At 34.7% G+C, this 14,080-nt stretch overlaps 1 protein-coding gene across 1 annotated transcript in view; it reads right to left on the bottom strand.

Annotated features, from left to right (window-relative positions):
* Window positions 1–275: 275 nt before the first annotated feature.
* Window positions 276–14,080, bottom strand: part of LOC126771097 (uncharacterized) — a 96,940-nt gene continuing 83,135 nt past the window's right edge. Inside the window, exons 6-12 of the mRNA XM_050490816.1 lie at window positions 4,668–4,858; window positions 4,282–4,414; window positions 3,318–3,448; window positions 2,946–3,227; window positions 2,461–2,760; window positions 2,071–2,306; window positions 276–1,958 (exon numbers count right to left, since the gene is read on the bottom strand). Coding sequence (XP_050346773.1) covers window positions 1,742–1,958; window positions 2,071–2,306; window positions 2,461–2,760; window positions 2,946–3,227; window positions 3,318–3,448; window positions 4,282–4,414; window positions 4,668–4,858 — 1,490 coding nt within the window. The 3' untranslated portion in view covers window positions 276–1,741. The remainder of the gene's footprint in view (window positions 1,959–2,070; window positions 2,307–2,460; window positions 2,761–2,945; window positions 3,228–3,317; window positions 3,449–4,281; window positions 4,415–4,667; window positions 4,859–14,080) is intronic.

Below are 14,080 nucleotides of genomic sequence, written 5' to 3' on the forward strand. Positions count from 1 at the left end.
GTCGGTTTCCAACATTTCACTGGTGAGTAATGAAGTCCTTACAGAATAGCACAGCTGAAGACAATTTTTTTTATTAATGTAATTGATTTAGAAGTAAACTTACCCATACCGAGAGAAAAATATATTAATTATACCAATATAACATTTAGAAATCATCAGTTTTTAAGATCAGCTTTCAATTATATATATATACAATATTCACATTGTATTACACTAACGTTATGAGTTTTAATATAAAACTGTAAAAGGAATTAGGAAATAAAAGATTTAAATTATTTCAGATAGTTTATTTTTTTATTAATAGATATTCTCCTAATCATGTAGTATTTATTTTCGCTTACAATTCTTAATTTGGAATGGTATTATTCATATTGTTTAGCTTAAAAAATAATTAAAATATAAGTTGCCTGAATCTTATGCATGCAAAGTTAACAGGCTTAATTAAAATCATAAGGAACATAACAAAGAGTTAAGATGAATGAGACTCTTTGGTTTGAACATCGCATCTATAAGTTAAATTATTACGCGTAATCTATTATAGATTAAATGTATTGTATTATATAAATCTGAATGAAGACAACATTTCTTCAAAAGCATCTATCAATATAAAAAGTAGCGTCAAACTTTAACCGCTGCTTGTAATGTCTACGATCAGACATCGATCTTAAAACTACGTTAATTTTTCATTGTTATTTGTACATAAAAATAAAAACAATGCCAACAACCATGATAAACTATCATAATAATTAAGTTATAAATGTAATAATAAACACAAAACAGTACAAAATGTAACTTACATAACTTACGACGTCATCAGACGAATCTATACAACTGACAAATGATCGAATCGTCAAGCGTTGCTGATAATGCAAGCGACTCGGTTGTTTTGACTGAAGCTATTCGAAATTAATTTGCACCAATAAATATAATAGAGTAAGAGAAAAAATAAAAATGAGAAAAACTTTAAAGAAGATCTATAAATAAATGAAGATGTAGAAGAAAATGAAAGATTAAAACGATAAACAGCAGCGATGAAATAAGTTCTAAGTTAAGATCTAAGAAATCGTAAGTATAATATATTCATTGGCGCAACACACAGGTACTTATAGGTTTTACTTCAAAATACAGCCGATACGATAAAATATAGTTTGAGGCCAGATTTTGAAAGAAAGCAGACTTAATATGTTAAAATGAGTCTAAAATTTATCCCCTTATTTCATTTAACGTTTCCAATCACTTACATGCAACAATGGTTATGTACAAAGTGATTGAAAGCGCAAATAGGATAAGGACCAAATCCAACATTTAATATCTATTACATATCTACGTTATCCGTTGTAATATCAATGGCGAACAAAAACATATTCATATCACCACAAGCTAATTCCTTCGAGAAAGAGCAAACACGTGTATGTATACTAAAACTATATAAAATAATAATAAGCTCATAAATAATCCGTTTCATAAATAGATAACATTCCGATACAGTGAGAATTCAAATACGTACGTGATCATCATTACACACTAGGGCTCGACAGCGAACACTCATCCATTAGTAATCGAACAATCATATTTGCGTTCCTCGTACTCTACTCCTATCTTCGGTCGGGTCCCGTAGTTCCATTAAATCTATTTGACACTGTCCATTCGTAGAAAGTCCGGCAAGAATATCGAATCCGTTCCCTCCGTATCCGCGTCGTCGCGAGCACAAGACTAGTATTCTTTCATATAAATAAGCACTTCAATACTGACGGTCGTCGTAAATGTAGATGGCCTCCCCCGCGGATTCCTTGAGGGGGGGCGGGGCCGGTGGGAAGTCGAGGTCTCCCGGTCGGAAGAGCTTGGAGGCGTTGGGCGCGGGGGAGGCGGGCGCGGGGGAGCTGCCCGGGGAGCCCCCGCCGCGCCGCTTCACGCCGCCCGGCGACGGCGCCGCGCGGAACGACGAGCGCCGCGCCAGTCTGCACGCAACAGGACATCGTTACTATCGATTACTTTCAAATATGCCCATGTCGTTGGCCAGTGTTACAAAATTTTAAATAAATGCATGATGAGAAAATATTTTTTTATTACCTAGAGGCCATTTCTTCTGGCGTTTCTTCGATTTCGAGCACCCAGCTGACCGAGTCGTGTTTCTCCACGACTCCCTTGACAGCCGGTAGCGGGGGCGTGTCCGGCGCGGGGGAAGATGCAGGGGATGGGGGAGAGTCCGGTGGGGGTGACGATGACCGCGCAGATTCACCCGAAGATGTGCGTGTGCGCATCGGTGTTCGTTCAATGTATCCACCTCCCGCTAAGAGGGATACCACCTGAAGACAATATAATTTATTGTATTAATTTTGCTGACTTTAATTTTTCTTATCGTATGGATAAGGAATAACATATTGTAACAGTTTTTTTAAATAATGGAATACAACATTTACTAAATTATAAAAGCATGCTATCAACAGCACCACAACATACTTGAGACTTTTGCCGAAGTTTATATCTCAGCTCCTCGTTGAGCGCCGCGATCCTGGTGGCGTGGTCGCGGTCGCGCGCCGCCACCTCCCGCAGGCGGCGGTTGTCGTCGCGCAGGCGGTCGGCCTCCCGCTGGCGCGCGGCGGCTCGCTCGCGCAGCTCCTCGGCCGCGTGCCGCGCCGCGCACGCGTCGCGCTCGGCGCCCGCGCGCCGCTCGCGCTCGGCCGCCAGCTCGGAGCGCGCGTCTCGGAGCGAGGCCATCTCGGCCTGCTTCAGCTCGATTACTGCTCTTAGGGATCGTACCTAAAACGAAATGCAAATAAAAAAATAATTAGAGTCGGTCGTAAAGAGTGACTGACTTTGGGAATGCTTTTGCCGGTGAGTCGGTTTACCGCCATTGTAAGAATCGTCAGGGCGCTGATGTAATTGTTTAATGAGTTCACATGCAGTTTTTCTTTGGTTGGCTCTTAAGACCACTTTTTACATACCTCCGCTGCTAATTCCGTGGCATCAGAACTCAATTCTTCTTTCGTATTTAATTGTAACTCGTACGCTTCCGCTTCACAGTAAACGGGATCGCAAGCCGCGTCACACATGTTGCACAACGCGTCGCGCGACGACTCCGTCGACGAGTTGCGCGACTTGGCGCCTCGCTCGATTTCAGCCCGTGCGGCTTCGAGCTGCGCGCGCAAGGTCCGTTCAATTTCACTGTGTGCGTGCAAGCGTGCTCTGCTTTCGGCAACTTCCTGCTTCAGGGTCTCTATGGTACCCTAAAAAAATTAAATTTATTTGTATTACATATATATTTTTATAAACAATATAATGCTTTTCAAATACAAAGTAAATTTTTATCATTTTACCTTTAACCCCTTCACGTCGCTCGCCAAAGCTGATACCTCTTCAATGTGTGCGGCTTGTAAGCGCGCATTAGCTTCATCTTTGGACGATACCTCCATCTCTAGCTCTGAGATCTTGCTCAGGCATTCTGCGACTGTAAATTTCATTTGTCACCAATTATTACACTAAAATCTTTTGGACTCTTAATTCTTTTTTATATCTAACTGGAGTAGCTTTTAAAGAAATATGAAATAGACCATATTGTTTAACTAGTGGCAGTGAACCTATTCGTTTAAATATAATTTCAAAAACTTACAATAATTTGTAATAATAAAACTCTAAAGTGAACACTATTATGTCATGACTTATCTAAACGTTTTAATATATTTTATATTAAGTAAAATGCTGTTTTGCCTACTTTTTATTCGCACAATATGCATAAAATAAAATATTCAAATTGTGATGTCGACATTTATTATTTCTAAAATGTAAATTTGATTGCATGCATTTCGACGGCACTTAAGAATACTAGCTACAAAAATAAACCTTTTGAATATAATGATATTATAAATCGTAACGAAATATAACCGTGATATTTAACAGTAACTTAATTCTAGTAAATATTGTATATTCAACTCCTTCTACTAACTAAGCAGAAAATAAGTAAATAGGACAAATATTTCGTAACTCCGACAGCGGTTTACTTAGCTTATGCGAATAAGCTAAGTACATCATTTCTACTTCACTATATTTTCAAAGATGATGTTAGATGTCTTTACTCTTGACATACGATACAAAATATCGTCTATTTTTATTTTCTTTGCTTAAATTAGATTTTGATAGGTGAAGTTTCGTGAAAACTTTAGTCGTTTGTTTAGTTTTTCGGCGTTTTTTGCTACCTTTGATTAACTTGATAAAATTAATTAATTCTTTTGTAATTTTTAAGTTCAACTAACACATAATTATATGAATCGTAATTTAACATACTGGTATCGAGATCCTTTTGCGCGCGCTGCTGGCGATCGCGGTCGGCGCGCGCGGCGCTGTTGCGCTCCGACGCCGCCACGCCCCGCCACCTCTCCGCTTCTTGCCGCCATGACCCGCTATTCAGGGCGTCCAACTAGAATAATTAAATTAAATTTATTAGGTGATTAATTTCAATTTTATATACATCATCACATGCAACTTTCTCAATGCAACAATGTATTGGTATTTAGTCTTTACTATGATAAAAAAAATTAACAGACGTACACAATTTTTGTTCAAATTTATTATTTATTTATAAATCCATATCAGAAATGTAACAGTAATAAGAATAATAACTGACAATAAAAATAATAACAACAATCATGAAAACAAAAATGAAAACTTACTCGAAACACTAGGTATTGCACGAGAACACCTAATGCTTCAACGCCTTTAGTAGCATGCGCGAGAGCAACAGAGTGCTCGCGCGGCTGAGCGGGCGGCGGAGCGGTAAGCGTTGCAGGCGGTGACCGCACGGGCTGCGGCGTCTGCACTCGCTTGCTTCGCGGCCCCACAGCAGCGGACACGCGCGGAGGCTCTATAAAAAGGAATAATGCTTTTAAATTGACGACCATTAAACACCATATAAAAATAAAAAGTAATTTATTATATAAATATCTGTACATTCCATTACATTCATTTAAAATTGTTTATTTTAAAAACAGCGTTTTCTCAATAAAATTTATAAATCTTTAATTATAAACAAAATAAATTGGATATTGTATCAATATAGCCATGTATTTTCAATATAATATGTTATATATATAGATATATTTTCATGTCCGAATGTTAAATAATATATGTTTTTTAATATAACTAGTAATAATAATTTTTACTAGTTATATTAAAAAACATAACACACAATGGTATATTATTTGCTATTAACTAAATTATACTGATAACATATTAAACAAAATACAAATATACTTTATTCACGTAGACTCTTAGTCTTACAAATACTTCTGAATCGTAATTCTTTTTTTTATTTCACGTACGTAAGGGGTCACCAACGCCCTTAGACATTGTCAATGTAAGAAATGTCAACCACCAATGCGCCACCAACCTTGGGAACCAAGATGTTATGTCCCTTGTGCCTGTAATTACACTGGTTCACTCACCCTTCAAATCGGAACACAACAATACCAAGTACTGCTGTTTTGCGGTAGAATATCTGATGAGTGAGTGGTACCTACCCAAACGAGCTTGCACAAAGCTCTACCACCAGTAGACAACCATTCGACAATATTAATGTAAGCTGAGTTTTTTATTATTTAACCCAATCAAATTACATTGCTATACAAAATATATGCAATAAAAGTTATATTTTATTCATAAAAATTAACGAATACTCATCGCTTTTTTTATATACTATTGTCTTTTATATACTAATATGTTTATTTTATGAAGGTTTGTTTAAATAGCTTTACATTTTATTAATTGATAAATAGTGACAATGCATTGACTGCGTAGTCACGTAGAAACGATCTGTCTTGTACTTGTCACGATTTCTATCAAACTACATCTTAGTAGTAGTTCGGACATGATAGTTATATTTGTATGATTACACTATGATTGCCTCGTTGGTTTAGTGGCTAGATGTAAGGCCGCAAACCCGGAGATCCTGGGTTCAATTCCCAGTTAGGGCCAATAAAAAGTTATTGCGTTTTTGTGCCAGAAAATTCTCAGTAGCAGCCCGGAGTCCGGGAGTTGGAAATATGTACAATCCCGTGCCTCGGAAAGCACGTAAAGCTATTGGTCGTGCGCCTGAACTCTTTCCGTTCGTGTCGGATTGCCGTCCCATCGGATTATGAGAGTTAGGGAATAGAGAGTGCACTTGGGTTTGCACACACACTTGTGCACTATAATATATCCTGCGTAGATGGCTAATCTGTCTTAAGATTGGCCGCCGTGGCCGAAATTAAACCAAAGAGGAAGAAACACAAATAAACAACTTCAACATTGAATGGACGCGATATAATGGTCTTTTAAAGAGATCTTGAATAAACTACGATATTCACTATGGATTCGCGAAAAATTAGCGCAATATTTGTCGCCGAAGGTGTTATCCGAACGTTGGACTTTACAATTAAAATGAATGTAATCAGTTATGTGGAATAAATAAAGATATATTAATCAATAACTGTTTGTATTGCATAACACGTTATTATAAGAAGAGTTATTATAAGAAATCCCATTGAATATGTCAATCTAAATTTTGTTTATATCTATTCCTTTTTGATTTAAATTATAGGTATATGAGACAGAATTATATTTCAAAATATTTAAATTATTCCAAATAAAATCATTATTCAAAAATAATCGTCCATCAGTCTTGGTTTTTTGGTTACAATCTCTTTTCTCACGGCGCTGAAGAAACAATAAGACGAACTGTAGGTACATACACAATAGGATACAATACGGTAAACAGATACCGAGTTTCTCAGTGTCGATGCTATCGAACCACATAAAGAGCTTTGTGTGGCTGAATCTTTATACAAAAGGTTATTATCGCTAGGAAAATCTACCCTCGTAATGGACTAAACACGAGGTTAAAACAAACAGTTTACACTTTCACGTTTTGTATCATAACTTTGTACAATACTCTCTAATAGCATGGATAACGCTTGAAATAGAATCACTTAAGACAAAATGTAATTGTATCAGTGTTTATTCTATTAAATTTGTTTATACCACTAATGATATACGAAAAAAATAAAGTATGTATATGCCTTTAAATTGTTAAATTAGATTTAGTTCAATCGATACTTCTGTGTACAGATGTTTTTATTTAGTTTGTATAGTTTAATTGATTTGTTCTTAAAATACTTTTTTCGAAAGATCGTATCTGCAATCTACCTTACATACACCCTTGTTTATAGTAGCAATTATTTATTATTGGAAATAGCCCCAAGGCGATCGTTCATTCCCAAGGTTTACTATCATTAATGTTGTTAGTTTTGTAATAACCTTTAACATGCATACGTTTCTTAAGAAAGAAAAAAAATATTGAAATATTTTGGAAGGTTTTTAATTTTCCACAAAATTACTAATGCACGTTCGAGGAACAGACGTAAAAAGTTTATAGTTTTGCTGTTGAGAATATTAATATCACAATTTCTAGATTTTTTTTTGACGAATATACCATCATATTATCAAATATCTGTCAATATTTTAGCGCTAGGCAAAAATTGTATTGATATCAAGCCACATTATATCCAAAAGTAAAATGCCGTAAACATTATGCTGTAATTCTGTATAATAGTATACTTGGCGAGCCGTATCAACATCAATTAATAGTCTTATTTCGAATACTGCAGAACTGAGTCATATTGCAGTTTAAAAATGTAAGTTTACCAAGAAATTTTGTTGTGTCAAAATGATCTAGTGCTTTCCCATTTAAAGTCACAATCATTTTTTCATATACATAGTTGAGAACAATGATAAAATAAAAAATTGGTTGAATTTCTACCTTTCACTGCAATAAAATTGTTTAGTAATTTCTATTTCATACATTTCGTTAATATTTATGGTTTCTATGTAAGTGTTTTTGCCTAGCTTCAACTTTCGTATAAACATACTATCGAATGCAAAAAGAAAATTATTCAAATTGGACTCATAGTGCCTTACAAAGCGCGTAATACAAACTCTCCAGCTTTATAACATAAATATAGATTAGTAGCGTCGAAATCAACCGCTTGATTTTATGAATACTCAAGGACAAAATTAGATAATGAGGCCCTTCGTATTACCACGTTACGTCACGAGGAGAAATCGTCTAGAGCCATTTTATTACATTCACGAATATTAATCACTTTACGTCTCTTACGTACTTTCAAACGAGCGATGCTAACATGAAACTATACTGGACCTGATACGACTTTAATGAGAACTTAGTTTATACTTAAAAAGGGCATTCTAATGTATCGCGCGTGCCATTCCCTGATAACCTGACAAACACATTTCTTTTTCATTTGCATACGCTTATGGTATATTGAAAGTGAAGTGAAAAATTTCGACATATTATTTAGATAAGGAGTTTTTTTTATGATAATGAAATTCTGAAAATAAATATTTACGGTAAATAAAGTATTAGTAATTAATACTTATAATGCCCTTTCGGCGATAAGCATAAAAAGAAAATGAAAATTTTATATGCAAACAAGAAGAACATTTGCAATGTCGTATTTACCTTACCTTTTAGCTTTTAATTGTAAAATAATTATTTTGTTGTGTTTTTTAACGTCAAATGAATTCCAAATTTCAATTGCTTAATGTTATATTTCCCGCTGCTTTCACTCTCTCCCGTCAAATTCAATTAAAAACTAAATATAAAAAGGTTATTTAAACGTTTCCCACGCGCTTCATTGACGGTTCCTGTTCAAGTTCACGCGTCACTAACCGTAAGATCCAATGGCGCCCATTTCCGCTTTCATATAATAGATTTAAAAAAAAAACATTCAAACATTTGTCCTACAGCGTAATTGTTCATAATTTATATTTGGTTATTTATGTAATACCAATAATGAAGAATGAACATTACGCCTTAAGAAGGTTTCGCTTAAGATTAATTTAAGGTATATACTAATTAAAGGGGAACTTATCATGTAATTATCGTTAGTTATCGATGACTGCGATTTTATAATTATCAATAAATACATATGAAAATACACATAAATAACAAATAAAAAGATAAATACGTAATATTAAATTAAAAAAAGTTTTAAATAAGACGAAAAAATAATGTATACTAATATTATACATGCGAAAATAACTCTGTGTGGTGTGCTTTAACGGCTAAACCACTGAACCGATTTTGATGAAATTTGATATGAAGCAACTATGAATATGAAGCAACCTTAAGCCCAAAGGAAGGATATTCTTCTCGGTCGTTTACTTTATTGCTGAAGGTCGTGTCCACTCTGATCTAGGGTCTGGGTCACGATCTCTGTGAATTTTCTCCAGTCCTTCCTGTCCTCAACTTTCCTCAGGGCTGTGGTCACTTGAAGACCAGTGAGGTTGGTAACTTGGTCCGACCATCGTGTGGGGCAGCGGCCACTTGGTCGTTTCCCCTCTACTTTGTCAAGCACCAATAGCTTGTCGAGGCTGTCAGGCTGCCTTCGCGCTATATGACCAAAATAACGAAGGACACGCTGGTAGCAAATAAATCAAGGAGGGATATAGGCATTTTAAATACCTGACATCTACCTCCCCCTTCCCTAACATGCGGACAAAGCTGCAGGCGTATAATCGTAGTTAAATATAAATTAGTAAATACAATTTAAGAGTCAATTTAAGAGTCAAGTTTGCGTTGTATAATGAACTTATACAGTTATATAATATTGGTAGAATTTATATAATATTATTTGAGTTTGCATTTATATGACTTATAATTAAGAAAAAAACATCACTTTTTGTTTTACGTTTGTATGTTAATAATAAATAATATTTTTTTTACCGAATATTGAAATTGGTATACGAAATGAAAATATAGAAGTTGCTGGATATTATTATATATATATTAATCTGTTTAACAGAACCAAAAGAAAATAATTAATAAGGAGATGCGTTATGCGAACGGCCGCCGAGGGTCAGGCGCTGAGCAACGCGCCGCGTGGGCTCCAATTGAGTACGGTGAAACGTCAAATTAACAAACAGGCAGGGATACCAATCCTATAACGGGGACAATACCCATTCATATGACATATTCGTATAACTTAAGACATTTCTTGGGATCAAAATATCCAACATGGTAAAGGACAGTTAAAATATAAAATACTTTAGATATTGGATTTTTTTTTTTGTTAAATTTATATAATAGAGTTTTCTGGCAACCCTGCACGATTAGGGAATCAACAAAATGCGCCTACGCCGGAATTTACTTCATACGATATTTGTCACATAATGATGTTGAAGAATGGTTATATGATTATTCAAATTCATCTTGCTTAAAAGTACAAAACATAAATTTGTAAAATGAGCTATTTATATAGCTCATTGCTGTTAGCTAAAGCAATTCTACAGAGCGAGAAAGGCTTAGTGTACATTTATTAAACAAAATCAAGTATTTTTACTTTTTTTTCCTTAATTATAATATAAATGCATTGTTACTAGACCGACGAAGGTTGTCCATTCAAGTTCAGCGAACTGCCTCACTATCCTACATAAAGACTGGGGTAACGGGTTCCCGTAAGCGCGAATCGAATACTAAATTAATGTAAAATTTAAAAGTACGACGTCTGTCCAATATTCGGACTTATCTTGAAAACACTTAGGATTGGCTCCAGCTTTCACTATAAGTTATATTAAAGAAACATTTACGAGCATATATTATCTCTTTACCCAAGCGAAGCCAGTGCTTCAGCCGCTAGTTTAAAATATAACATATATTAACTAATGACAATTAGCATTTGTAAATAATTAATAATTTCTAACATACTTGATGTTCAGTAACAGCCTGTAAATGTCCCACTGCTGGGCTAAGGCCTCCTCTCCCTTTTGAGGAGAAGGTTTGGAGCTTATTCCACCACGCTGCTCCAATGCGGATTGGTAGATTACACATGTGGCATAATTTCAATGAAATTACACACATGCAGGTTTCCTCACGATGTTTTCCTTCACCGTCAAGCACGAGATGAATTATAATCACAAATTAAGCACATGAAAATTCAGTGGGGGTTGCCCGGGTTTGAACCCACGACCATCGGTTAAGATTCACGCGTTCTAACCACTAGGCCATCTCGGCTATATTATACTTGACGGTAATATGCATTAAACTATGTATGTGTATAACTATAAGCACCCGTCGAGCTATTCTGTTAAGTCTTAAAATTCAGCGCAGAACGATCGTAAAATGTCAGTGATATGTGACGTTGACTAAAATTAATTGAAGCATTTAAAGGATACGCGCATCAAAATAGCGTTATCATTGTTAGTCGGGTTTCCAAATTTAATTAAACCAGTGAGATACAAAGTGAATTTGGTATCCCTAACAGCCTGTAAATGTCCCACTGCTGGGCTAAAGGCCTCCTCTCACTTTTTTGAGAAGGTTTGGAGCTTATTCCACCACGATGCTCCAGTACGGGTTGGTGGATTACACGTGTGGCGGAATTTCAGTTAAATTAGACACATGCAGGTTTCCTCACGATGTTTTCCTTCACCGTAAAGCACGAGATGAATTATAATCACAAATTAAGCACATGAAAATTCAGTGGTACTTGCCCGGGTTTGAACCCACGACCATCGGTTTCACGCGTTCATACCACTGGGCCATCTCGGCTTTTTGTATAGATATATTAAATAATGTCTTAAAATAAATTTTTAAATGTCCTGTTTGTTTACAAATTGACACAAAAAGATGATCACTTCCTTAACGGTTTTGCAAAACGAAATATGAATGGCCTATCACCGATTTTGCAATCGCATTCGCATTTTATTACACAATACTCTATCCGGGTTTAAGAGAAATTCAATGATTGCATTATTTTTAATAAATTAAAGGCTATACATATTAAATTATTATATTAAAGAAACCAAAACAAAAGTTTCTCTTTATGCAAATAAATATTATCATTTAATTACATAATCTTTAATAATTGCCATAACAAAAAAAAATGTATTTCGTAATCCAAAATAAAAACGTTTTAAAGGTTGATTTCCGTTGATATTTTTAACACGTACCTGAGCTATTAATATAATAATCTAATAGTTGCGTCTAGCATGTAGTGAGAATCACATATCTAAAATTAGTTTGTTTGTATGTATGTCAGGGGGCCGAGCGTGAACAGCCGCCCGCCCTAAAAGGGTCATCCTGACTGGACAACTGTCACTGATAGACGAACACACGAAACGTCAAATGACAAACAATAAATTTCTACTTGATCCCTTTAATATTAATTGAAATCGCTGTAATTTTGTAATAAAATACTAAGTTTATTGAATTATTTTGTATTCATTTTTAATTATGACAATATATATTTTAAAATATTAGATTAATTCTTTATCTTTAAAATTATATCTTTAAAGTTTCAGCTCGGCCAGTAAATTATTTAAGTAGTAGATAATAGTGTTTATTTTATTTATTTTTGTAATTTTACTTGAATAAATAAATTATTATTATTAAAATAATATAATTAATAACCTTAAGTACAGATACTATTATTTAATTACGTGCTTCTTTACATTGATATGTTTATCCAACACTAAATGTGACATATAAGTGATATTAAGCGTATATACACGTCACACAATTATCAAGGATTATATGATTCACGTAGCAAACTTTAACGTCTGTAATAAACCTGTCATCATATACTCACGACAAAAGCACGACATTATTCCGTCCCCGTTTCTTGGAATTAAATAAAGGATTGGATGTATTACAAAGGTAAATAATTTAAGAAATCCTTACAACCTTGCACTTCCTCATATACGCTTAAACATCACGACTGATATTTACAAAATAAATATTTTGTAAATAAACGTACTGAAATATTGTTAAAACAGACACATAATTATTGTCTTCGTTTCAATTCATAATATTTTTATATATACTGATTATCGCTTGCGGCTTGACCCGTGTGTTGAGGAGTGGGTAGGTGTCGTCAGGTATAGAAAAAAATAGCTTGTCTTTTCTTTTCCTTTGTCGGGTTACATACAAAAAATTATCAAAATCGGTTCAGTAGTTTAGCTGCAAAAGCGCAATACATAGACAGACTTACTTTCGCATTTATGATATTAGTATAACATATATAGTATATATAGTATATAGATAAGTATTTATATACTAAATAATCCGTATTTAGAGCGTGATTATAGAACCGTCCTGATTTATTACATTAATAGTAAAGTAAGATGTAAAAAGAATAAAAAAAACTAAAATAATGAAAAAATATTTTTAAACACTGTTAATATGCTTTCCTTTATATATTATTGCAAATGAATGAGATGCTTATCTCGCGTTATATGATACGTTTCTTAATAAAAAATGGCGAGATGGCCTAGTGGTAAGAACGCGTGAATCTTAACCGATGATCGTGGGTTCAAACCCGGGCAAGCACCACTGAATTTTCATGTGCTTAATTTGTGTTTATAATTCATCTCGTGCTTAACGGTGAAGGAAAACATCGTGAGGAAACCTGCATGTGTCTAATTTCATTGAAATTCTGTCACATGTGTATTCTACCAACCCGCATTGGAGCAGCGTGGTGGAATAAGCTCTAAACCTTCTCCTCAAAAGGGAGAGGAGGCCTTAGCCCAGCAGTGGGACATTAACAGGCTGTTACTGTTACTGTTAATAAAAAATGTCTAAAGGTAATTATTTTGTGACAAACTCGTTAGTCTAATAGCTAGCTATTAGACGTAATATATAGAACAGATACCAATGGTCCAGGTTTCAATCAAACACATTAAAACACATTGGATACTTCTGGTATAAAGTAAGCCGTGTTAAACTCCAGTACTTCGGAAAGACCGTAAAATCGTTGGTCTTGTCTTACCGTGTCTTCGATCGTCTCATATTGCAGTTTGAGAATAATAGAATTGAAAGTACAACTATGTTCGCGAACATACGTACGCCTGTGCTATATTTCCTGCGCAGTTGGCTGGTCTCCGTTAAAAATGGCCGGCGGCCCGTATTCCGTACATCAATGTTTCCAATATCCATATAACGAATGGTTCATTTCAGACTTTGTAAAAGAGTTTGTAATGCTACTATTTTTAATTTTATTGAAAATAAATAACATAATAAAAGCTTATAAATGAA

The sequence above is a fragment of the Nymphalis io genome, chromosome 10, assembly GCF_905147045.1.
Source record: "Nymphalis io chromosome 10, ilAglIoxx1.1, whole genome shotgun sequence".
Classification (NCBI taxonomy): Eukaryota; Metazoa; Arthropoda; class Insecta; order Lepidoptera; family Nymphalidae; genus Nymphalis; species Nymphalis io.